General features: G+C 41.2%; 1 protein-coding gene across 4 annotated transcripts in view; it reads left to right on the top strand.

The window, feature by feature from the left end:
- The first annotated feature begins 483 nt into the window (after nt 1–483).
- Nucleotides 484–26556, top strand: part of RNLS (renalase, FAD dependent amine oxidase) — a 68890-nt gene continuing 42817 nt past the window's right edge. For all 4 annotated transcript variants that reach the window (XR_010622820.1, XR_010622819.1, XM_065746933.1 and 1 more), the window contains exons 1-4: nt 484–601; nt 686–782; nt 900–1042; nt 1762–1920. Coding sequence is in view for 2 of the 4 variants with exons in the window: in XM_065746933.1 (XP_065603005.1) it covers nt 490–601; nt 686–782; nt 900–1042; nt 1762–1920 (511 nt within the window). In the remaining 2 variants the exon portion in view is untranslated. The remainder of the gene's footprint in view (nt 602–685; nt 783–899; nt 1043–1761; nt 1921–26556) is intronic.

Genomic DNA, 26556 nt, shown 5'->3' with positions numbered 1-26556 from the left:
GGATGGTTGGACTAGATGATCTTGTAGGTCCTTTCTAACCTTATAAACCTATGAACCTATGTACTGAAGTCCCTGCTGGGGCATAGGTACACATCCACTTGTCTATAAAAAATTGAATCACAAGAACAGCTTCTCTTGAGTAAAGACAACTGCAAATCACCTAGATGGTTGTCGCGGTGCCTCAGTGTCTCTGTTTATGGCACTTGTTCTTCCTGTGACTTCCCTGTCAGCCTCAGCTCGGCGTGAGAACAAGCACGTAGGCCGAAGGAACTGCCTTCGGACTGCCTAAGATGGCCGAGACAAAGCCAGCCTGCTCGGGTGCAGAGGCTGTGACCGCACGTTGTTCTCTGTTTGTTAAAAGTATGGATTACGCACCTAACACAACGCACCGACCCGATCCACAGCGCCGACAAACGGAGCACCGCGCAGCGCTCCGCTGCCGCCTCAGCGCGCAGGGGGCGTGGCTCCTCGGTGCCCCGCCCCCAGGCGATGGCGCGCGTGCTGGTGGTGGGTGCGGGACTGACGGGCAGCGTCTGCGCGGCGTTGCTGCGGGGGGCGACGCAGGAGCGCGTATCCGTGTGGGACAAGGCGCGCGGCGCAGGTGGGTTTGCGCGGGACTGCTGGGCAGGAGAGCGGGCGGGCGCTGCCTGCCGACTGCCTGCCGACTGCCTGCATGTCGCCGCAGGGGGCCGCATGAGCACGATCCGCAGCGCGCGGGACGCCGCCTGCACCGCTGACCTGGGCGCGCAGTACGTCAGCCGGCGCGCGACGTCGCGCGACAGGTGAGCGGAGCGGAGGCGCGCGTCGCTCCCCTGAGGCGATCCATAGCCCGACTGAGCGTCGCTTACGGTTTGAACTGGGTTTTGCGGTCTGCATCCCTGTGCTTTTCTCCCGTCCAGCTTCTACGAGGAGCTCCTGTCTCATGGGATCCTGAAGCCGTTGTCCGCGCGCGTTGAGGGACTGGTAGAGAAAGAGGGCGGCTGTGACTACGTGGCGCCTCGGGGCATCTCCTCCGTTGTCAAGTACTATTTACAGCAGTCCGGTAACGTTCAGATGCCTTTGTGTGAAATTAAGTCTTTTAATTACTGCGTTCCCGAATGGTCTAACTGGTCGTTTAGATTTGAAAAATAGTTCCTTGTTTGTTTACGTGCATTTCGGAATGACTGAAATACAGTGAGCATTAGATGCTTCATAGTCCTGCAGGTGCTTTGCTGACTTCAGCTCCCTACAGATGTGTGAAGAATGCCTACAAATAGAAGGTCTGCAAAACTCCTTGCCCTGTGCCCACTTGATTCCACCCCGAGTAGGTTTGGCTCCTTGAAGCAACAGGAAATCAGTCTGGCAATTTCCCATCTACTTATGGAGGTGAATTGTGTCAATAAGGAGTCAGAGGAGTGCCAGCCCTCAAGGGACGTGATGAGAAGTTTCCAGGTGATGAGGATCAATGAACCGTAAGGGGTGGAAGAGACTTCTGGAGATCATCTAGACCATCCCTCTGCTAAATCAGGTTCCCAGAGCAAGTCATACAAGAAGGTGTCTAGCTAGGTTTTGAATTCCTTCAGAGAAGGAGACTTCACAGCCTTGCTGTATCTGCTTTTTTTTAATGCTCTGACTGTTAAGCCAATTCAACCTGATTTGTGAGATTTTGCCCAAAGGTGCATTGTGTGCTTGGCAGTTAGCAAGCTATCCAGTTACTTAGAGAAACTACTGTGCATTTTCTACATGGCATTCAGTTATTTGTATTTAACTTTTTTGAACCAGGTGCAGATGTCTTCTATGAACACCACGTAACTCACATCTCTCTCCGAGATGGGAAGTGGGAAGTCTCCAGGAAAATGGGATCACCGGAACTGTTTGATGTAGTCATTCTCACAATGCCTGTTCCACAGATCCTTCAGCTGCAGGGTGACATAGTAAACAGTAAGTGTATATCTTGGATCTGCAGACACTTAGCCTAAAATAGTGGTTTGAATATCTTGTGTAGCAAAAATGCACTTAATAGGCTGAGCTGTCAGTTAAAACACAATAGGATAAATCTGAAACTGATAGAAGACAGGTGTGTTCAAGGCTGTATGGGCATGCAGTGTGACTATAATCCTATGTCTTATAAGTAGGGAAAACTCTGGGAACAGATCTCCTCTGGCATGAGTCTAGAAGTTGAAAACTTTCCTTCCAGCTTGTTTACTGTTTTTGGCTGCCCCCTGGGGGTTGTATTCCTGAAACGTTATCAAGTCTCAATTATCCTTCAGTGATTACCCAGAGTAAATGTGTTTAAAGTGGACTTGATGTGTTTGCTGCGAGACTGTTCCAAGTTAAGGCACAGTTGCAGAATGAACCCAGTGAGAATTTGCGTCACAGAGCTCTGGATCCAGCTCTGAGTGCTGATGCTGTGGGGAAGCCAGGAAGCATAACTAAGGTCTGGGAGAGCTGCCTGTGAATTTATCACCTTAGCTGCTGCTGTGTACCAAGAACACATTGCATCTGGCTAACAAATGTGCTTTGAGCGTGCTTGCAGTGTGTGGGGCCAGCTGTGTGGCTTTGTTTTGGGCTGGCTCTGGTCACACAGAATCTGTTGTCTCTTTGCTGCCAGCTCCAGGAGGAGGCACTGTAAAATATGTGGGTTTTCATCTATTTGGTGTGTAGTGGAGCTCCCCCAGTGCCATGAAGATGCAGAGCTGGCCTTGGCTCCTTGTGTCCTGCTGTATCTTGGATTTTAATTTATTTAAGTGTGTGACTGTCCATAATGTGTCTCGTTCTCACTAACTGTGAAAGGAGGTTAGGTTGGCCAAGCTGAAAGCATGCACTTGAGCAGTATGCATAGTTTGCATTCGCTGGAAAGCATTACACATATATTTTGAAAAACTTTTTTTTCACAAAATCAGAATTGTAGGGGTTGGAAGGACCTCTGAAAATGATCTAGTCCTACCCCCCTGTTAAAGCAGGTTCCCTATAGTAGGTTGCACAGGAAAGCATCCAGGTGGGTTTTGAATATCTCCTGAGAAGGACACTCCACAGCCTTTTTGGGCAGCTAGTTCCAGTGCTATGTCTTTCTCATGTTCAGATGGAACTTCCTGCTTACCAGTTTGTGCCTGTTGCCCCTTGTCCTATCACTGGGCACCACTGAAAACAACCTGGCCCCATCCATTTGACTCCTGCCTTTTAGATTTTAATAGGCATTGATGAGATTCCCACTCAGTCTTCTCCAGGCTGAATGGTCCCGAGCCTTTCTTCATAAGGGAGATTCTCCCTAATCATCTTGGTGACATTCTCCTGGACTGTATCCAGCAGTTCCTTGTCTTTCTTGAACTGAAGAGCCCAGAACTGGACAGAGTACTCCAGATATACTCCTCACCAGGGCATAGTAGAGGGGATGGATAACATCCTTTGTCCTGCTGGCCACATTCTATAATGTACCCGAGGATACCATTGCTCTTCTGGCCACAAGGGCACACTGCTAAACTCATGGTCAAACTCATTGTTCACCAGGACATGCAAATCCTTCTCTGCAGAGCTTCTTTCCAGCCCCTAACCTGTATAGATCAGAGTGGTTATCCCTCCCCAGGTGACTCTGCATTTGCCCTCATTGATCCTCATAAGCTTCTCTCTGCTCAACTCTCCAGTCCATCCAGGTCTTGCTAAATGGCAGCGCAGCCTTCTGTTGTGTTGGCCATTCCTCCTGGCTTTATACCATCAGCAAACCTGCAACTCTGTCCATTTGAGTCGTTGGTGGAGTTCTTAAACAAGGTGGAACCTAGTACTGACCCTTGGGTACGCTGCTAGTTGCATGCCTCCGACTGGACTGTGCTACTGATCATGACACTCTATGCTATGCCAGTCAGCTGGTTCTCAATCCACCTCACTGTCTACTCATCTGTCCCACATTCCTTAAGCTTACTTTTGAGAAAGTTACGGGAGACAGTGTCAAAAGCCCCGCTGAATTCAAGGTATACAACATCCACTGCTCTCCCCTCTACCCAGCTGGTTATGACGTCATAGAAGGCTATCAGGTTGGCTGAGCATGATTTCCCCTTGCTGAATCCATGTTGATTACTCTTGGCAACCTTCTTTTCCACTTGCTTGGAGATAACATCCAGAATAAGTTGCTCCATCACCTTTCCTGGGACAGAGGTGAGACTGATAGGCCTGGAATTTCCCAGCTCCTCCTCCTTGTCCTTTTAGAACACTGGAGTGACTCTGTCTTTCCTCCAGTTCTTGGGAACCTCTCCTGTTCTCCATGACTTTTCAGAGGTGATAGAGAGTGCTTTGGCAGTCACCTTTGCCAGTTTCCTCAGTAACTGTGGGTGCATCCCATTGTGGCCCATGGATTTGTGTGTGTTGAGGTTTGCATAGATGACCAGATCTTCCTTGACCAAGGGAAAGTCTTCCTTTCTCCAGGCTTGCTCTCTTACCTTCAGAGTCTGGGACCCCTGAGAGGTGGTCTTAGCAGTGAAGACTGAAGCAAGGAAGGTGTACAGTAACTTTAGTTTCTCAGTGTCTTCCAGGGCACCCACTTCATTCAGTAACATATACCTACAGAGTTATGCAGTGTCTCAGTTTGGAAGAGCACATGCTTGTCTTCAGTTCACTTGCTGAAGTTCAGGTTTCTTGGCAAAGAAAACTATTTCTGCTTCTTTCTCATTTTGTATATGATAGTAGTACCTTTACCTTCTTAATGTTCATCATTACATTTAAGTTGAACTGAACAAATGTTAAATGATAATAAGGTAAAAGTGTATCCATTAAAATTACATACTTGGTACCCTACTTGCACTTTGAGAGTGGTGTCTGGAGGAAAGTACTGTGGTAAAGGCTTCATTCTTCACTTATAAAAGCAGCAAGTGAAAGCAAATAGGCTGTTCTAGTTCATCAGCATCTTGAAAAGAATTTCCAATTTACACGACTCTGAAAGATTAAAATTCTGAAATAAACTGAATTTAATACTTGTTTAATTCCTGTGCAGTTTTGGTGGATGGGGACTGAATGAGGTACCTGTGGTATATGCATATTATATGACTGTGGGTATGTCGAGGCTCTTTCATTGGTTGAAACTGCATTAAAGTATTTTGAAATAATGGTAGTATAAAGGAAAAAAAAAATCTCGAAACTTACTAGAAACCATTGGAAGCAGAAGAGTTCCAGGTGTTTGCCAACTGTATATTTCTGTCCCCTTATAAAACATTGGCATGATAATTTTATTTTTTTTGGGGGGGATAATTGAATCATTTTCTGTCCAAAAAAGCAGGCAGGTCCCCTCAAGATGTAATTAAGGTGAACAGTTCATTTTATTTGCTCTTGGGTTGCTGGAACTGTCAGACGTTTTTCACAGCATCCTTTTCTTTCTTCTTGTTGTAACTGCAGGACTGACTCATCCAAGGGAGCTCAACAAGTATTCTTCCTCCCCATTCCTCACTGCCTTTACTCCATGTGAATCTGTTTTCTTTGCCAAATACAGATTCTCAAACAGTTGTTCATTTTTCATTTGAAGCAACAGGGCTGACTCCCTGTATGCTAGAATTCCGTACTATTGGATCTGTCGGCTTTCTTGCAACTGTTTCTTTAGGCTAGGAAGTAACATGTAGGTTTTTTGATATTTTTTTTTTACTTAGATACAGTATTGTATCTCTAAATGTCGGCCTTAGGTTGGCTGTATATTGAATATTTGGTGACAGAACAAGGATTTCCTGTATTCTGCAACCAATCTTCGCTATAAGTCCTTCTTTGCCTCAGTGTTGCCATCCATTTTTTGACAGTTTCTTAATTAGAGGTAGCTAGTATAAAGGTCTTCCATATTCTCCACTATTTTTCCTGTCTGAGTTTAGTCTGCTGAGAGCAGAATAAATCCCCTGCAATTCAGGTGGGAACAGTTAGAGAAGTACTACTCCAAGTGGGCTGCAACAAGTCCTTAGGGCTGGATGGGGTCCACCTGCGGATGCTGAGGTTGCTGACAGATGTGATTGCTAAGCCACTTTCCACTACCTATCAGTATTTCCTGGTCAAAGGGATAGGTCCTAGAGGATTGGAGGCTTGACAGTGTGACTCCCACCTACAAGAAGAGTTGTAAGGAGGACCTGGGGAACTACAGGTCTGTCAGCTTGACTTCAGTGCTAGGGAAGGTTATGGAGCAGGTTATCTTGTGTATGATCACACTGCAGGTGCAGGACAGGCAGAGGATCAGGCCCAGCAAGCATGGGTTTGTGAAAGGCGGGTCCTCATATTCTGTGATCAAGTGACTTGCCTAGTGGGATGAAGGAAAGACTGTTGACGTGGTCTATCTAGTCTTTAGTAAAGCCGTTAACTCTGTCTCCCATGGTATTCTGTAGAAGCTGGCATCCTGTTGCTTGGATGGGTACGCTCTTTGCTGGGTAAAGAACTGGCTGGTTGGCTTGGCCTGGAGAGTTGTGGTGTGTGTTCAGTCTGCAGAAGAGCCTCAGGGGAGGCCAGTACTGGTGACTAGTCATGAGTGTTCTCCAGGGGGCCTATCCTGGTTAGTAATTTATTGATGGTCTGGATGAGGGAATTGAGTGCACCCTCAGTAAGTTTGCAGATGACGCCAAGTTGGGAGGAAGTGTTGATCTGCCTGGGGGTAGGAAGGCCCTACAGAGGGATCTGGACAGGCTGGATTGCAGGGCTGAGGCCAGCGGGATGAAGTGCAACAAGACCAAGTGCTGCATACTGCACTTTGGCCACAACAGCGACATGCAACATTAGAGGCTTAGGGCTGTGCGGCTGGAAGGCTGTGTGGAGAAAAAGGATCTGAGAGTATTCGTTGATGCTCAGCTGAACTTAAGCCAGCAGTGTGGCCGTGAAGGCTAGTGGCATCCGAATGGCACTGTGACTTCTATGAAAAGTAGTGTAGCCAGCAGGACAGAGAAGATGATTATCCCCCTTACTACATTGAGGCCCTGGAGGGGTGTCTGGAGAAGGGCAGCAAAGCTGTGATAGCTGTGATTAGTGGAGAAGAGTGTGTCTGTACAAGCCCTTTATTTATGTATACTTTCATACGTGTGTGTGTGTATGTATTTTGTTCTGTTTACTTTTATTGTTCTGTCTGCATTCTTGTAATTGCTCCAGCACTTATCAGTTCTTAAATGGAAAGGGGCAAAGAAAGTGTCTTGCTATTTTCAATCTTTTTAGATTTATTCATCTTTATCTTCATTTTCAATCTTTATTTGTTCTCTCTACAGCTAGTGTTCTTAAATGGATGCATCAGTTGTGTATTTAGAAATAGCAAAGACAGAAGTGATAATATTGCTACTGGAAGTCTTAAGCTTTGAAATGTCTTGAAGTGGTACTGCCTGAATGAAATGAAATGATTTCTGTTATGATCCTCTGGTGAATGTGATTGTGTGTCTCTAATTTGCTTTAGTTGGTCTCTGTCTAAAAACTGTGTGTTTCTGTCCTGTGCTTACTTGAAATTACAGTAGAATTGTTAAACAAAACTAATAGCAAGAAAAAACCCTGATATCTTCATTTTCCCCTGCTTAATCTTCTTTACAGAGCATGTAGTATGTGTAGAGTTGGTGACTTCCTGAGCTTTCTGTAGTTGAGTCCTAGTGCTAGTCTGAGACAGCAGAAAATGGTTATCTCCTTGCAACGTGTTTGGAACAACATTAGGTGGCAGCAATCAAATGATTTTTAGGACTTCCAGTTTGCGCGACTATATTTAGTGCACTTAACTTGTATTTAGATTTTACATATTATGGTAATAATTACTGTGGTTATGTAGAAGTTAAAAGGAAGATGAATAAATATGTTTCTGAGTTTTGTAATGTAAATTCAGTGTCAGGAAGGAATACATTTGCTTAAAAGCAGAATCTTTGAAAGTGAAAGGACTAGACTTTACAAATACTCATCGCCCAGTAGTAGTTCAGACATGCTGGAATGTTATAAGGTCTTCCAATGGTCGTCTTCTTTTAGAATCCTAGATTTACATACAAATTCTCACATGATTACTAGTCAGTGTAGCCTTTTTTTGTACGTTTTCAAATGAGTCCAGCAGACTTACTTATAAGCTCTGTTTTCTTTAAGGTGTTTGGCAATGCAGCAATTAAAGATCACAACAATCCCATGTAGCTTCTACTTCTGCATTAGGGATGTTTCATTAAGTTGCCTTTACTTGGAATTTGAAATTACAGTTCTGCATGTTTAATCTGCTAATAAAAAAGAATGTTGTGGCTTTTGTTTTAAACCTGACCTATTTTTTTATCTGTCTGGATGTCCCACATGTTTTAAATAATACAAGCTGATGAGAAGATAGGAATAAAATAGGGCTACGTTTACTTAGAGAGGCTTTAAAATGTGAGTTAGGAAAGTAAAACTTTGTTAGACTTTCATGCATCCCAAGATCTTGCTTGAATACTTTATGTATATGTTTAGTTTTGGTTAGGCTGATGATGAATTCTCAATTTTGTAGTTCTGTTTCCAAGCAATCTTAGCAGGGCTTGTCCAGACTTTGAATTTACTTTTATTACCTAACAAATCTAAAATGTCCATTGTAAACATGTACACTGAAGGGTTAGTTACTTATCAGACTTAGGAGCTGAGGTCACACCATGCAAATATTTGTACTTTCTGGAAATACAAGTAGTTATTAATTTTGTGTGAGAGTGGTTGTTGGCATTAATATGGTCTTAACAGGTCACTCCTTTGAAATGGCTGCATCCTAGTGCTGACTCAGGTTGTTGTATTGGAAGGGTCAGCATTGGTAAAATCAGGTAAAACACTGATGAAGGTGTGAGGCAGCGGTTGTTTGGCTTATCAGTGCTCTTACAGAGATGTGGGACATCTTCCTTTGGTATGAAACCCTCCATCCTTGCCACAGGAGAGTGGTTTGAGGACGCAGCAGGACACACGGTGGCTCTCCTCTGCTGTAGAGTCCCAGTTATGGTGGGACCAGTGAGAAGCAGTGCACCACTGTCTGTTCAGCTGCTGCTGTGACCACAATATCTTAATTTAAAGTGACCTAAGCTGTTACCTGCCTTCTGCAGTTCAGGTATTGCCTTCCATCTCAGGGAACACTTTATTTTTTTTTAATGGGAAAATTGCAATGTCAGAAAAAAGTCACAAGTGGGCCATGCATGTTCTTCAGTGGCTGTTTGACTTACCTAGCCTATTTTTAGATGTTTCTTTATCTAGGTTGCTTATGATGGACTTTTTTTTTCCTACAGTTATTAATTGAACATATTGAAGGCCTGTTGAAAGTGAGATAGGCCACCTGATTCCCATCAGCTTCTTTGACAGGTGTGAAGTTAAAACCTGATGTGTATGAGCGTGAGAGGTTTGCAAAGAAAAAAGAAATAGCATATGTGTTAGATAAAGTGCTGCTTTACATTTTGTTGTTGTCAGTCAACATGGCTTCTTTTCTGTCTGTTAAAAAGCTGAAATTTTGATGTGACAGATTTCAGATTTGGAAAAAAACAACAAAACAACAGGATACAATGCTGAAAGACAAAACCTGCTGCCTTGTAATGTTACAGGAACATTTCCTTCAGCAGTCGTGTGACTTGTTCCACTCTACCTCCAGCATGTCTGTTGTATCAGCACAGCTGTCTGTGAGACCACAGCAATGCAACTTCCCCCTGCCTGAAAAGGCAGGGGGGTTATTTTTAGCAGGATCAGTTGCAGATCTGCAGTTCACCATGTGGTTCACAGACTTACTTGTGTAATGTGCACTTTCAGCAGCAGGAGGGGAACAGTATAGGATTTGTGTAACTGAGTGAGCAAAGAAATGCTTGTGATTCTGTGGTTTGAATTCTAAGCTTAGGTTTCCTGTGTAGTCCCAGGAGAGATTCAGAGCACCTGCACCTTCAACTGACAGCAGAATGTGTTGATTTAACTAAATCAATTTTTAAAAGTTATGTTGGTTATGTCAGGTAATGCTGCTTTTATGTGTTGATGGGTAATTCAGCTGGATCTGCCCACCTGTAATTACTATAACCTGGCCATACTTCTCTTCTTGCCCATACTGTGTGCTGGTTGGCAGAACGCTGCGATACCAGTGGGTTTGATCTTGAGAATGTTATTTAATGCCACGTTGGCATCTTTCATAAGACTGTAGAATGGCTTGGGCTGAAAGGGACCTTGAAGCCCATCCAGTCCTAGCCCATGCTGTCTGCTGGTTGCCACTCACCTCTTCAGGCTGCACAGGGCCCCATCCAGCCTGACACTGAAAGCCTCCAGGAATGAGTTATGTACAGTTTCTCTGGGCAGCCTGTGCCAGAGTCTCATCACACAAATTTTATGTCATAATGTTTGTGGGTCGCTCCAAAAGTAATGCCTCCTATTTATTTCCATGGAAACTGATAGATAAAAGGAGTGCAGTAACAGTTGTAGATTAAATTCTCAGCTACAGAACACTGTTTTTCAAGGTAGTAATGAATATTAGATGTTCATTGCTGGTGAAAATGCACAAGAGTCTGTATGCTATGCTCGTGATAAAACAAATTGAAAGAAAAATGTGTCATCAGAGGTGACCTGTCATTTCAGCGCTGCTATGATGGTGTCATTGCTGAACACACCACCCACCACCTCATTGTATACACATCCCATGTATGATCTCCACAGATATTCAGCAAGCGTCAGTGAATGTGAATGGATGCCATTTTTTCTGCATTGAAGATGTAATTATGCAGCTTTTCTTCATGATGCCATTTTGTCAGACCGTAACACGCACACATTTTGCCTTTTTGCAAAATAGTAAAGATGGTGCTACTTGAACACAGACTGTATTTGGAACAGAGTAAATAAATTATCTAGAATTTGTTTATCTAAACAATAAACACAGATACCTCTCAGTTTTTCCCAACAGCAGTCTTTGGTAGTGTCCAGGGATTGTGTTTAAACAGAAATGTTTCCAGAGCTGCTCTTTGCCTTGAGCCTACAGGAAAAAAAAATATTATCCAACAAAAAAATACGAACAAACTGAACAACTCCAACATTTCTTTATGTTTCATGGTACACGTGTTTAGTGAGCTGGTGGTTGCTGTGTTGTAAGAATCCTGAATGTGCTACTGAGAACTTATTCTTCTGTAAGTCTTGATATGGAATTTATATTAGATTTTTATTTTTAAATCCTGAATATTAAGAAGGAAGAAAGACGGGGGCTGTTGCAGCAGAAAAGATCAGACTGTTGTTTACATTGTCACTTAGGGGGGCTTAGAGCAATGGTGTTTTTCTTCTGTAATTCTAACCCAGAATATAACTGTTAGTATTTCAGCTGTACTTGTGAGATTTACCTGTGTTGTCTTGAAGCCTATGTTTACTCCTGTCTGCTTTGCACTTCCATAGGATTTCCAAATCCACCTTTCCAGAACTTATCCTTTGACAAGACCACGTACTCAGTCCTGTGCTTTGGTTGCAACAACCCCCATGCAGTGCTATGGGCTTGGGGCTGGAAAGCTGTGTGGAAGAAAACAATCTAGGGGCATTAGTCAACAGCTGGCTGGAGATTCAGCGTGCCCAGATAGCAAAGAAGGGCAAAGGCATCTTGGAATATGTCAGAAACAGTGTAGTCATCAGAACCAGGGAGGTGATTGTTCCTCTGTACTCAGCACTTTAAGGTTGCAGCTCAGGTACTGTGTTCAGTTTTAAGCCCCTCACTACAAGAATAACACTGAGGCCCAGGAGTGCATCCAGAGAAGGGCAGTAGAGCTACGAGGGTTCTGGAGCACTAGTCTTAGGAAAATGGCTGAGGGAAGTAGGATTGTTTAGTCCTTATTGCTCTCTACAACTCCCTGCAAGGAGGAGGTCTAGGGAGCGTGCCTTGGCAGGGAGATTGGACTAGGTGATCTCTAGAGGTCCCTTCCAACCCCTACAATTCTGTGATTATGTGGCATGGTGGAGGTTAGCATCTTCTAGTTACATGGGTAACTAGAAATAGGATGAGAGGGAATGGACTTAAGTTGCACCAAGGAAGGTCCAGGTTGGATACTTGGAAAAATGTCTTCTCCAAAAGAGTGGTGAGGTGTTAGGACAGGCTACCTAGGGAAGTGGTGAAGTCACCATCCCTGGAGGTGTTCAGAAAATGTGAATATGTGGTACTGAGGGACATGTTTTAGTGGGCAGTACTGATGGTGATAGGTTGGTCGTTGGACTAGATGAACTTAGATGTCTTTTCTAACCTTTATGATTCTGTGACTTCATTATTTAAAGTACACTAATAAATAGAATAAAAACTGAAACTTAGTTCAGATTTGTGTGATTTTCACCTAATTTCAAGACAACATCTATCTTCATAACCCATTATTTCAGAAGTGGCTATTGTTTTCTTCGGGTTTATTGTTATTTTCTGTACACTGTGCTGTCATTTGTCTCAGAAAGTTTTTAATGTCCAGGGCATGTTTATGAAAGTGAACTCTGTTCTGAGGGTTCTAATTATAAGACTAAGTCCACTTCTTTGACCCACATGGGTTTCCAGAGAGCTAGTATTTGGCTGTCAGTGCTCACCTGATTGTTCATAGATCAGGGACAGGGAATGGAGATTGAAGTTTGTGCAAGTGGGCATACTTTATAAAATAGTATGCCTAGAGGTATGATCTTGTGTTTGTCATGTACCTTAGTAGGTTGTCTAAAAAAACCTAGATATTGTTTGAACTTCATTAAAAAAATCAGTTGTGAGGCTTCCCAAAGCCCTTTGGGACTTGTTAATTTATCATAATTTTTGTTTTCTTTGGGAACTGTTTTAGCATCTGCCATCAGTTCTTTGTTTAGGGATGTTTTGAGGGGTTGAAAACACATGTGCTTGGCAGAACAACTTCAAGTATTGCTTCAGTTTTTAATTGATGTCATTTAAAGTGGCTGATCTGGCTAATAGAAATATAGCAGTTGAATGCAAAAGATTTGGACATTTCCTGTTTTCCCCCCAGAGCTGTTTTGGGCTTTGCTTTTGTCCCTCAGTTTGTTGATTGAATACTGAAATTTCTGTCTTTGTAATTATGAATTATCTCACTGCCAATGAGAAGCCATCATGCATGTAAAATCTGGTGTCAGGAAGATTTAAAACACTAGTTCATAGCTTATTGGCAGTTTTAACATGTATGATGGTGAGTCTTTGGGTCTTGCTGATTAGGATTTACCATTAGAGTGATCCGAGTGGCTTGAACGTGGTTTACCTTTGAAATTTTGATTAGAAAGCACCAACTGCATCGTTGTTTTCCCAATCCACTGTTGTCCAACAGAGCAAGCAGGCAGCCTCACAGCCCCACTGCTTATTTAATATATGAAATAGGTAGGCTAGGTGAGAAAAGATGATTTTATTGTTTGACTTTACTGCACCATGTGTTACAAATTGTTAAAAATATGAAGCATGCATTATTTATAGGGACTCAGTCCTTTCACTTGTTCTATTCCGAAGAGCAAGAAGTATGCGGATAAGTCTTGTTGCACCAGTGGCCTCTGAGGCTATTCATTGCAGTAATGCTTTAAAAGCACAACTGAACTGAAATGTGGCTGATTGGTGCTCCTGTGTGACAGACATAATAGCATAATTGTGTACCTGTATGTATAGAAGGATTTATTGACCTCTTTTCTTGGTTTCGTTCTGTAGGAGATACTTCTGCTTTGTTTTAAGTGAAGCTTAAATACTTGTAAAAAGTCATTTTGTATTTCTACCTTTTGAGCAGTGACCCAAACTAAGATGTATATGTGGACTTCGGTGTTTATGACTACTTGAACTGAACTGCCTATAACTTAGATATCCAAAAACTGCAGTCACAGAATGAATGTGTTTCAGACTTGTTGTCTGGCCTGTATAGAATAAGTAAGCCCTGAAGTGTAGCTGAACAAAGTATTTCTGTAATTGCGTATGGTGGCGAAGTCTCAGTTGCTGTGTTGTGAAAGTGTCTGCCAAAGAAGTGGTTGGGAGGGAATGTCAGTGAGCATGTCAGCTAAAGCCTGAGCAGGATAGCTGCCTATGGAAATAAAGGAATGCAAACTTTATTGAAAGTACCATGTGCAGACAACGAGTGCACTGTTTGAGTGTCTTGCAGACTGTTAAGTGACTGCAGAACAAGAAAGTGCTGTGTGTTTTTATAAGGCATAAAAGAAATGGACTTTCTGGCTGTTTGCATATCCTTTTCTCACCAGCACAGCTGGAAGTGCATTTATAAAAAGCAGTCTCATCTATTTTGAATTAAGAATGCTTGCTGCAAAAATAAGCTTTAGTGGAAATGCTAAGTCATGGCCTGAAGCAGTGATTGAGCACTTGATAGGAAGGCAGGGCCAACCCAGGGGAGCTTAGGTGCATGCAGTGTACCTGGGCGACCTGAAGGGTTGGAGCCAGGATCCACCCTTTCCCAAACCTCATTTAAGGGTCAGCAGCAGTGGAGGGAAGGAGATCTCTCTGGAGATCTCTGCCTGTCCAAGGCAGCTTCTTTATTTTAGTGCCAATGGCTGTTGTGTTTACTCATTTGCTGCAGCCTGAGACCTTGCTGCTCTGTCACTGTTATACTTTCCATCGTGTTACACTATCACATTGCACCAGCATTCCCATTTTATAATGTATGTTATGCTCTGAGACAATTTGGAAGCAGGCAAAATAATAAGATTAGAAATGATTGCTTGTTTTCAAATAGCTGAATTACTTCTTGTGTTTATAACTGACTGGATATAAAGGTTGGTTGCTTCTCTAAGATACAATTGCCTAGTAAGAGCTTGATTTTTTTTTTCCTTCTCTGAAGAAAATGCAGTTCTTATCAAAACAAGGAACGTTTCCTCAAATTTGAGTTTTGCATGTTTATTTGCAAATAATTATTGGAATAATTAATTACAGATGGAATCAAAATGTCTGGGGCCTCAGTGTCCTTTCCCATAGTTTCATTTGAGCTAATAAAGCTTACAAAGTAAATAAGTGCTTAAATTTCATGGAAAGAATAAGCCAAATTTCTTTTAATATTTTGTCAGTATTCCCGTGTGTTTAGAAGAGGTTAGTGTGTTTTCACTGTACAATGTGGGATCTTGAACGGTATCAAAATTAAGAGCAAATGGAAATTACCTCCTGTGTGTAGAAATGATGTAGTTTGACATTTCTTCATCTCCATGTTGTTAGTACTTCGTAGATTGCTAGTGTTTCCCAACTTTTTTTTAAGGCATTGTGTAGTAGGTACCTATAAGTAAGTGTGAGAAGTCTGTTTGCCTCACGCCTGTGCTACAGGACCTGGCACCCAACTGTTAGGTTGGAAAAACTAGGCTAATAATTCTCTAATGCTGTCAGAATACTTACAGGGGGAAGATATTCTAGTCTTGCGTATTGCTTAAAATCCTGTAAGTGGTCATAATCTTAGCAAGAAAACATGGTAGCGTTTTTGAAAGACTCCGAATCCTCAAGTTCAATCCTGTTGATTTTATAGATGCGTGGATTTTTTTTTTATTTTTTTATTTGGTCTCTCTCCTTTTTGATGACAGCAGTTAGAATGCTATAGTTTACAGTGAAAGAAGCAGAAACATCGTTAGGTCTTCAGAAAAGAAATGCATGGCATCTGTTTCCTTTTTAAATGTTTAGGAGGTGGTAAAATGCCACGGTAATCCCATGGGAAAAATGTCTGACTTTTCCTTGTGGATAGCTTCAGCTCAAGGTTCATAAAGGAAAATGGTTAACTTTCACATCTTGCACATGCTCTGAAATGGTATGACAACACAGGGCTTCGACAGTGACCTTAGCAGGATTTTCAGGTGGCTTGCTGACCTGGATTACATATTAATACCATTTTGACTTCGTGGTTTTTAAGCCCTCATAAATCTCCTGGCAGTGAAATTGCTGCTGATATGCTTGTGTTTGGAGGCAGTGAGATACATACATATTTAGTTTCTTTTAAAAGCGTGTTTATTCTTTTCCTGTCATGTTTCCTTTATCCATAAGTGTTATTTCCCTGCTTTTTTTTTTTTTTTTTTGATGTTACTCTGGTAGTATTTACGTTTTGCTGTAAAGTCAAATATCAAGATGCTGAGTATTATATATGCATATTTTTTAATGATGCTTGCAAGTCTCTAAGCAGCATTTATGAGATCAAGATTTCTACTACTTTTGCCTTTGCCAGATTTGGCTATTACTGTCAGTAGTCACCCTCCCCCCCCAATAGTTGGGGGGCAAGAAAAAACAAATTTTCTCAGGAGGGGCATGTTGTGGCACAGGAAGGGGAGAGTTATGCTTTTAAGTAAAGCATTTGGTATGATGTACTAACAACAGGGAATTTTTTTTCCTCTTCCATCTGCTGTTTTTTCATCCCCTGGTGGTAGATTGTAGCTCATCTGTCAATAACTCTCAAGGAATTATTATTATTTTTTTTTCTACTGTTGCATTATAAACGCTGATGCTCTGCTGTAGAGGCATACCTTGTAATAAGTAAAAAGGAAAAGGCTGGTGAACCAGTTTTTTTAATTTTATACTTGAGTCTGTGTCTAAAGTTGTGTGTGTGATGTGCATGCTCTTATTTAAGAAAACTGGATAAATTATAGCGGAGAGAGGCCATTTGCAATCAGATGCATCTTGCTTTTGTAACACATGGCTATGCATATTTTGTTGCATGTGTAAATCATTCAGAAAGTCTGAGATGAGAGAGGATGCAAAGTGAATGAATGTGTGATAAATGAAATGAAACAGATAAGACATGCAGTACGTATGGTACAACTGAAACCACATGAAGCAACTTAGCAATTATGGGTGAGATATTGCAAAGGTACATTGCAGTAATTTTTAGCTATTACAGATTCTATCTGTTATTTATATTTTAGTTCTATCCAAGTATCAGGCAGGGAAATTACTTTTCAAAATGTGTTATTAATGGAAAACTAATCTAACAAAAACCACTGTTAGAGCGTGAATCTGTGAGCTCTGTAGCTTGGGTATGGTTTGTATGCCCATACTGTTTCAGCTTTGGGGAAGGATTTACTCTTAGCAGTATAGCAGCCTGTGCAAATGAAGGTGAATGTGTAGTAGACAAGCACTGAGGGTAGTTTGATTAGGATTAGATTTTGAAACATGCTAGCCTGTCAGGTGTTTTTTCCAATCTGTTGCTCTGCAGACCAGCACAGTTCTAGATAGTAAAGAGCATGGAAGCATAACATAGTCTTTAATAAAATACATAATGTTTACAAAATGTATTTGACTTCATCTACAAAATTGCCTTCCCTTGTATAATGCTGCGACTGTTTATGTTTTCAGGGTCTCTGAGGCTTTTTCTAAACATCTGAATAACCTTTTTGGTTTTCCTTATTTGAAAAGCAAGTCTTCATCATAGAAGAACTGCAATGTTTTCATTTTGCTCTTTCATTAAGGGCAACCTTAACAGGAGGTGGGTTATAATGAGCAGTGACATGATGGCTACTCTTAATCAGCTTCATATTGCTATACATTGCCTAGCACCAGGGAAGGTGATCGTGGAAGTGATCACTGTGTAACTCAGAACTGGAAATGCTAAGAGGAATAATGGCACTTCCCCTTTGGTGTGTTCCAGATCACTAAAGAAGTCATGATACAAGAAAGGAATGAAGTAGTTTATCTTTCTTTGCCATGTATTGTGTTAGTCTTCCTTTGTCACCAAAGCATGTACTTTAAAAGAATATGAGGAAGGAAGAAGAAGAACACAGCTTCAGTTAAAAAAAAAGAAACTATTAGTGCTTCATGTCAGAGCTATACTTTATGAAGCTCACATATTAACAAAATCTTATTGTAGAAAAATACTAACAATTCCTAGCGGAGATTATGCTTCTTTGCATGAGAGCAGGTAATTCCTGAGAGATTTTTGTATGTAGAATAGTATTGCATTTCCACCAGAAATCTCACTGATGAGCACATTACTTGTTTGGCTTTTTTCTACTACAGGATGTTTGACTTAAAATGCCAATGAACTATGACCACTTGGTCTGATCACATCCAAGTGATTAATATCTTTTAGTACTATTGAAACAGATTTCTAAAAATTGGTTATTTAGAAATTGATTGATGTGTATGTTCCTTTTCAGCATTCTTTATTGTTATCTGTGGCAGATACTATATAAAAAGGGAAGCACAAATATTTCAGATGTGGATGTTAGTTTTAAATCTGCTGGTACTTTTTATGGTGACTGTAATGCAATATTGGACCAATATTGGTAGCACAGACTTAGTCGCATTTTCCTGTTTTCCTAATTTCAGATTATTCTTTATATTTTAATTTATAATTACAGGTATTTGCAGATTCATTAAATGCAAGTAAATAGTCAAGTGCTGTCAGCTGTGACAGTTTCAGTCATTTTTTTCATGCAATTTTTTTTTGTTTGTTTGTTTCAATACCTTTCCATGCTTAGGAGAAGCAGGATCTTACCCTGGTTTTATTAGCTTTGTGGAATAGGGTTGTGATTTGCCACCTATTTAAAGCTTGGAACTTTCTGTGTTACGTTCCCATGAAAACAAATGGAACTGCACTCAGTTCCAGAGAGCAGATTTTGCCACTTCCTGTACAATATGGACTCTATTTCTAAATGAAGCCAAAAGACTTTGTTCTGCTCAGTCACACTCTGGAACAAGACAGCTACAGAAAAGTTAATGCACTTAATTTCTGGTTCCAGTTTTGACTTTGAAGTTCCCTTCTGTACTTGCTTTTCTTTTTTTTCTTCTTTTTTTCTTTTTTTTTTTTCTTTTTTTCTTCTTTTTTTCTTTTTTTCTTCTTTGTTCTTATTCCTTTTCTTTAAAGGAAAAAAGTTTGCTTTTTTTAAACTATAGTTGCAGTATGACTTGACATGCATGCTTCTACATGTATTTTCTGAGCTCTGTTATTACAGTTCTCCCTTTCTGTTGGAGCAGTGTTACCAACTATCAGCAGTCTGCAGGTTTTGTGCAGTTCACATAAAGCTGCTTTATGAAAGAGAGAAGTGGAAGACAATGATCAGCTTTCATCAGTCTGAAGCGTATTGTGTCCCAAGGTGATAACAATAAATCATTATTTTTGATGCCCATAATTCTGTTTCATGGCTTTGAAATGCAGCTGACAACTCATTCAAACATATTTGAGGGATGCAGATTTGCAGCCAGTAGAGTGTTATGTTAATAATATATTCCATGAAAAAGGCAGTATGAGATAGGTGTTACAACATGCCTGAAACCATTGTGAGCACTGAATCTTTTTTCAGTAATGCTTAAAATTATTATATTGTTTAGCATTAAAGCCAGTGAAAGTTACTGTCCACTAGAAGAGTGTTGTTTTGGTTCTTGCACCAAAGAGCAGTGGGGGGACTTGGGACTTGCCATCTGTTCCATATCTTAAGAACTGTAGTGTCCAAAATTTAGTATTAATAAGCATAGTGTTGACTGATACTAACAACAAGATTGCAGGCTTATGTGAAATTTCTGTGGTCAGTTAAATCTGACCCCAGCAGTAACTGGGCTGCTTGTGGGGTCTCCATCTGCTGAATGGCTTTGGAATGGAAGGAAAGAAAGCCCGTAGTGAAGTAAAACCTTGAATTTAGTCTTACACTCAAAACAATTGTTAATACATTGTCTGCATGAAGAAAATCAGATTAAAAAGCTTCACACTAGTTATTTTCAATGGGACCTTGAAGGCCTTATTGATTTATTTTTGAAACTTCTGACACCTTGCTTTTATTACAGTCACTGCTTGCAGCTTTGTAAAATCATAGAAACATTTGAGTTGGAGGGGATACATAATGGCCATCTGGTCCAACTCCGCTGCAGTGAACAGGGACACCACAGCTACATCAGATTGCTCAGAGCCCTGTCCAGCCTGATCTTGAATATAGTGCCAGCTGGGCTCTAATTGTGCCTCTGATGCTGTTTATGAATGGACAGTGCTTGCACTGGGCCAGCAATGTGAGTTAGGAGAACTCTGGCACAACAGAGTAGTGCCTGGAGGTTTTGTTTCCTTGGGTTTGCTGATGGAGCACAGTAGTGTGATTGTGTTTAAATTTGTTCATTGTCAGGTGGTGCTGGTGGGTGAACCTGCAGCAGACAGCAGCAGAATGGTTAGAGTCTTTAGGCCCTGCTGTTCTCTCCAGGCCCTCTTAACTACAGCCAACCAAGGAGCAGTGCCAGTGTAATAGGAGTACATGCTTAGCTCTTAGGGAAGACTGCTACCCTGTTTTGAGGGCATTTTCCCCCATTTACATAATTAGCTGTTCAAATGAAAATTAGTGCTTTGAATCAGAAGACTGAGCTGCAGTGGAGAGTTGAAAAGTTGGGCCATCAAGGAAGAGATGCAATATAGAAGTGGGCTAGAGAGCAAGGGGGGTGGTCTTAACTATGGATGCGATTGCACAGGTTATTCATGACTGTGAAACATGCACTGCACCAAGCCAAGACACTTCCCACTGGGGGAAGGATGATGGCAAAAATATAAATGCCTTCAGCATTAGAGTAAGGCCTTTGGTTTTGGACATGTCTCTCTCATTTGATTTATTAGCTTTAATTCCTAACATATTTTATTATGCTGTGTTATCTCGCATTCTGCTGTCATATTTAGTTAACTAGTTTTCTCTGTTAGCTCATTGCTGCTGTTTTGTTTTTAGGCCCATCTTCCTATCTTTTTCCCTTTTCCCTGTTCCCCTTCTCCTGGGGTGTGGGTCTGTGAGTCCCCCCACCCCATTAGTCACGGAACTAGGTTGAACCAGCCCAAAACCACTGACAGTGTTTAACTGCAGTTTTGGTATCTATATTTGTTTTACCCCAGGTTAATTTTAAATCAGTTTGCCTTAACTGTGCAGAAAACATTTGAGTTAAAGTTGATAGGTGACAATATAGTTAGTGTTACTATGGATTTCTGAGTTTAGGTAGTTAACTTGGGGAAAAGTTAATTTGTTAAATTGTTAAATGAAGAACCTTTTTCATGGAATATATTATTAACGTTGTTAAATGAAGAGGAAAAACAAAAAGAGAAAACTGCCCATGCAGATGAATAAAGTCCCAGCAGAAAGGAAAAGAGAAAATAAAATATCCAATCCCTGAACTCAGGAATAGAAGGAAGAAGTGGGGAGTAGTCAGCAAAAGAAATTCTTGTTATAAAATTGATAGAAAACATTGAACATCTTTTTAAAAAACAATGATTACATGAATATGCAATGATGTGTCTTCTCAGAAACATAATAAAACAGGAGTAAGAGAATCCTGGGATAGTATATAGGAAACAAAAAACAAATCTGTTGTTAAAATAGTTCTGTCACAAATTAATCATCACCAGATAAAGAGGATGCTGGATCCTGTAGTGTGTTCAAGTCTTAGCAGATGATGCATTCCTTGTTGACTCTTATCAGAATTAGGTTTTACTGAGTGTATTCTTAAGTATATTGAGTGTGGAAGGATGAGATTGCTTCTTCTTTTTCAAGAATACTAAAACATGAGTTCCTTCTGAAGAAGGAAACGAAGAAGGAAACTCTAGAGCTACTGAGAATGAAAAAGGGAAAAATAAATCTGTCTGAAGGTGAGAAGGAGAGGTATTGATTTTCTTGTGAAAGGAGTAGCTAAACTGTAGTTGAAAGTCTGTGTTCTGACATTCAGATATGATTGAGGCTCTTAGTGCAATGTATGGGATTCATATATCTCTTCCTATAAAAAGTGTCTGAAATCCCTAGGCTATCCTAAAGAACTTGGTTGGGTTTGTTACGAACAGAACACTAGCAAAATTAAAACCAAATCTGAATGTTGCATAACATCCTGCCTGCAGAAGGCATAGCTGTATTTCAGTCAAGCAGTGTGAAAGAAAAGGTAGTGGATCCTCCCGTAGTAAAAGGGTGGTAGCAAAGAAGGTGATTATAACTGTGTTAGTCTTGCAGAAGAGAAAGATAATGACTACCAACCACCATTGTTTGTTGTTTTTTTTTACCAAACTGTTACTTGATTAACATAATCAAATTAAATTGAGAGCAGTTGCTCTCAATTAGTACTTAGCTTGCCCATTATGGCTTCTGTTTCAGACTTGAAAAGGATAAGGCAGGGTTAGTGAGCCTGATAGCATATCTATTCCTTTTCTGCCCTATCTGCTTAACTGACAGAGGACTTAGCTTCTCTCAGCAGCATGTGCCTCACTTAGATCCTTAAACAATCAAAGGCACGGTGCATCTTAGAAGATTTTGCGCTTTTATATCCTGATAGTTTTGAATCTTCTCAAAACACACTTCAGAGTAAATAAAAAGCTGATTCAGGAGACCTGACAAAGTGACACAGGAGACAACACAGCTGCAAACTGAATTTGAAAAATACTGTAAGAAAGAGAACTTAAACACAGTAATTCTGAATATTCATCAGAAAGAGCCAGTCCCTTCTATGTCTTTTCATATGAAATTTCCTATTTTATTAAATCATAGAATCATAGGGGTTGAAAGGGACCTCTAGAGATCATCAAGTCCAACCCCCCTGCCAAAGCAGTTCCCTACACCAGGTCGCACAGGCAGGCGTCCAGGTGGGTCTTGAATATCTCCAGAGAAGAAGACCCCACATCCCCCCTGTGCTGCTGTGCCAGTGCTCCTCACCCTCACCGTAAAGAAGTTCTTGTGCACATTCGTGTGGAACCTCCTGTGCTGCAGTTTCTGTCCGTTCCCCCTTGTCCTGTCTCCACACACTGCTGAAAAGAGTCTGGCCTCGCCACTTTGTCCCCCGCACCTCAGGTATTTATAAACCTGGATCAGGTCCCCTCTCATTCTTCTTTTCTCAAGGCTGAGCAGACCCAGTTCACTTAGCCTCTTTTCATAGGGGGGACCCTCCAGGCCCTTCACCTTCAGATGCTGGTGACTGACTTCGTTTTCACATCAGCGAGGGAGGAACTTCCCATCCACTTGGTAGTTTCTGTCCTCAGTCCCTCCTGGACTTCCAGTGCAGACTTTCCCTGCTAGAAGACTAAAACGTGCTCAGCATGATGTCTGTTTTGTTTTTGCTGTTGTGAGCGCTACAGTTGACAGACTTAACAAGTTCATGAGGCTGCCTTGGAGACCTATATCTGTTTAAGGCTGGCTTTCCTGGATACTGCTCTGTGTGGCTGGGTCTAAAGTGGAGTTATGTGAAGACATTTTATCCCAATTTTCTGGTGTCAGAACTATCTCAGTCTTCTAGATCTTCATTTCTCCTTTACAGTTCTGATGTCAGGAGTTTTCCTTTTTCATTCTCAAGTTTTGGTACTGGATGTCTGCTGTTAATTATTCTGCAGTGGTAGCAGAGAGGGGCTTTTCTCAAAAGACGCCCATTCTCCAGTCTGTCTTTCTAAGTCTTGTCTCTGCCCTTGGCCCCTTGCATTGGGTTTCTGGCCAGTTAGACACATTGTAGTACGAGAGAATGTCTCAGTTTGATCGGAACCTTGTGAGGTCCCATAGTCCTGTTTGAAGCGTGTTCAAATGGTGGAGTCAGACCAGACTGCTCAGGACTTTTCTGGCCATATCCTAAAAACTCCAATTTCAGAGACTGTGCAACTCAAGGGTAAAAACTTTTTTTTTGGTCTGGTGTGAAGGCTGCCAAAGCCTTTTCATCTTGAGGCAAGTTCTCTCTGCCTGTTCTCCTTGGACAGGTGTTTCACTAGCCCCCTGACCATCTCACTGTCATCTTTTGGGGTCTGATATCTTTTACACTATCACCAGGGAAAGACCAATAATAATTCCATTACTGGAAAGTTGAATAAACTTCTGCTTCATGCAAACTACCATTGCTGTTCAGTGTCAAATAAAGTTTGTGTTTCTGGCTCTGCACTGGATGAGCTCCTCCTAAATGGTAGTGTGTATCAAAAGTACTTTCTATTTCCTGTTATTAAACAGTCCCCAGCACCAGTGTTTTGACTTTCCCATGGTTCTTTGACTTTGTGCTAGGAACCCTTGTGTGTCTTGCTTAACCAGCAGTGCTTCTGATTTTAACACTCTGCAAGCTCCAGAGGTTCTATTCTTTGTCTCTGTTAATGTTTGCCCTCATCATACATCGTCAACAGAAGCTTATGGGATTTAATGAGAATTTTAAAATACTTTGACTGCGTTGGCACTTTCAACAGAGAAAACTTTCGTTGTTTTTCCAACAGATGTCTGGAGCTGAGAACTTTCAGTCTAATAGGCCTGGAGTAGATTTCCACGAGACTGAGGGTCTAAGGTATTGCTGGTGCAGTACCCAGAGCTTAGTGAAAGGGCTGTGCCAAGATACTGCTGGTGGTACTTATCTGTCCTTGACAGCAAACAAAGGGCATGCGGAAGTGTGAAGTAAAATAAAATATATACTGTTCAGTCAAAATAGATTAATAGTATGACATACAAGCCACACTTCCTTGTTGGTTATATCAGTTCTTTGTGTTTTTATATGATCTAAAAATGTCTTTCCTTGCTTTTTTTTTTTTTGTGTGTGTTTGGGGAAATTGAAGCGAGTGTTCCCTTGTGGGAACAATTGGTACAAAAACTAGCTTCATTTTTATATGACTGACTTTTTGCAGTTTACATAGAGTTTTTCAATGGTAGTATTTTATTCTGTAGAACAAAGTGATCTACAAAGAAGTGTAATCAAGTAGCTACAGTGCCTTAAAAACTACTGAATTTTGTAGTGACTGCAATAATAAGTGCCTTTAGAAAATGAAAGATTCTGCTTTTCCCGCATTATGCCTACTGTCTGCGTATAAAACAAAGCTGTGCATACAGGTGTTTGCAGGCTGAGCTCTGGGTGATTTACTACATGTTTCTGTTTAAATAGGAGCTTCTACTTAAGTAAGCACTTCTGAAGGGGGCAGTACTCTCAGCTTCATGATTTTTATAGTGTGCCTGGGAAATGACATACAGAGCCTTCAGCCCAGTTCCTTAGACCCTCAGTCACTGTTGTAGAAAAAAATTCTGTTTCCATCAACACGTGAAACCCGATCTAATTGTCTTGTGATTCGTGTGTACCAGCATCACCAGATTTTAGGAAAACACAGGTAGGCTGATGAGCAGGGCATGCTGCTCCTTGTACTTTGTATGTTTGTTACATCACTTTCATCAACACTGCAGTAGCATGAAGAGTTATGCTGTTGCTGTCCAGGAGAGTCTGAGATCCTTTCTCTTCTCAAAACATTGTCCAGAGTGATTGTACTCCTGTCCATCACATTTTGCACTTCAGTGTTTGGCAGAGGTTGATGGAGGGAGAAACTTTGATACGAGTAAGCCTGTAGTAATCGAGCCTGACAATTTCATCAGCCAGTGCTGCACAGCTCCAGAAAACTGTTGGATCCTGTTGTACAAAGACTTCTGTGATGTATGTTTCTGGGTTGCTAATCCAGTGTGGTTTGTCTTCTGCAGTGTCTGCAGAAGTCATGCCTGTGCATAAGAGGGAGTCTTTGATCTTGTAGGAAGGCAGACTTTGCTCTTCATTCCAGCCACTTTTCAGGCTTTTCTGCTTCTCTGTGATCCCCAGTGCCATGCTTTGCTTCTGGAGGTGATGTGACAGTCCTTTCTATATACACTAGCTCTGTTTCATAGTAAGTTCATAAGAAGGTGGGGAGAATTTGGAGAAATAAGCCTGATGGAAGTATGGGGTTTGGAGCATGGCAGCATGATCTGTGTGGGAACGTGGAAGTAGAAGAAGAGTATGGGAGCAGATTACAGGGAGAAAACGAAGGCTTGTGTGGGAAATGTCAGAAGGCCTTTGTACCACTCAGATGGCAATAGCTCACCTAAAAAAATGGATGGAAACTTTTAGCTAGGAGTGCTGGGATAACAACTTTTTATGAAGATTAAATTCAACATCTTACGTGCAGAAGGTTCCATAGCAGAGAAGCTTTTTAAAATGAGACAATGCAGGTTTGCATTAAGGGGACCCACCAGTCCTTCCCATTCAGCTGTGACAGAAAGGGACAGAAGGATGGGTGCTTGCTGAGGGAATTGGTTTGGACTTGTGTTGACTTCCTAGATTCAGGCTCTGATTTCAGGTACAATTCTGTACTTTCTTAGGATGCTTTCTAACAAAGAAGGAAGTAAACCAGTACTGCACGGATATAGTGAGCGTGTTTTCATAATAAATGGTTACGTGTAATCTCTCCTGCCATAAATTTCAAGTGTTTTTAGAAATGCGAGTTAATTAATTGTTGAGGTGTAAACTGGATTGTACTTCAAAAACTCTTGGTGCAGTTTGTAAAAATTCATCTTCAGTTTGTAAAATTTATCTTCTCTTTACAAATTTCTGATGGCTGTGATCCTTTGTGAGATGTGCACACTTAAAACATTGTCTCATAGAACTGAAAGAATTAGCTGTAAATCAAAGAACAAGACTTGCAGGTACTACGTTTTTCTGAATACTACACAGAGAGTATTTTACTAGAATTCCTATTTTGGAGCAGAAACCTGCTGAGTTCTCATCAGTTTTTCTCCTGTAGGAACCCTGGTAATTTGGGCACTTCTAATTAGACCTTGTGTCACTGGTTCTATTTCTGTGAGGCAGTTGGCTAGCTAACAATAAATGGGCATAATTATCATGCCAGCTCACCATTGTCAATGATTTGATGTCAGCAGTTTCACTTACTGAAGCTACAAATCATGAATCTTCGATTTTATTGGAATTACAAATCTTATGATAGATTTGAAGATGTTTGCTAGATAATTTTTACTGAGAATTTTAAAAATTTTCAGGATGATGAATGGGTCTAATGC

This window comes from Cyrtonyx montezumae, unplaced genomic scaffold (assembly GCF_038088225.1).
Source record: "Cyrtonyx montezumae isolate F1298 unplaced genomic scaffold, pur_monq_1.0 scaffold_4, whole genome shotgun sequence".
NCBI classification, from domain to species: Eukaryota; Metazoa; Chordata; class Aves; order Galliformes; family Odontophoridae; genus Cyrtonyx; species Cyrtonyx montezumae.
The sequence above is the reverse complement of the archived record's forward strand: the minus strand, read 5'-3'. Positions and strand labels throughout refer to the sequence as shown.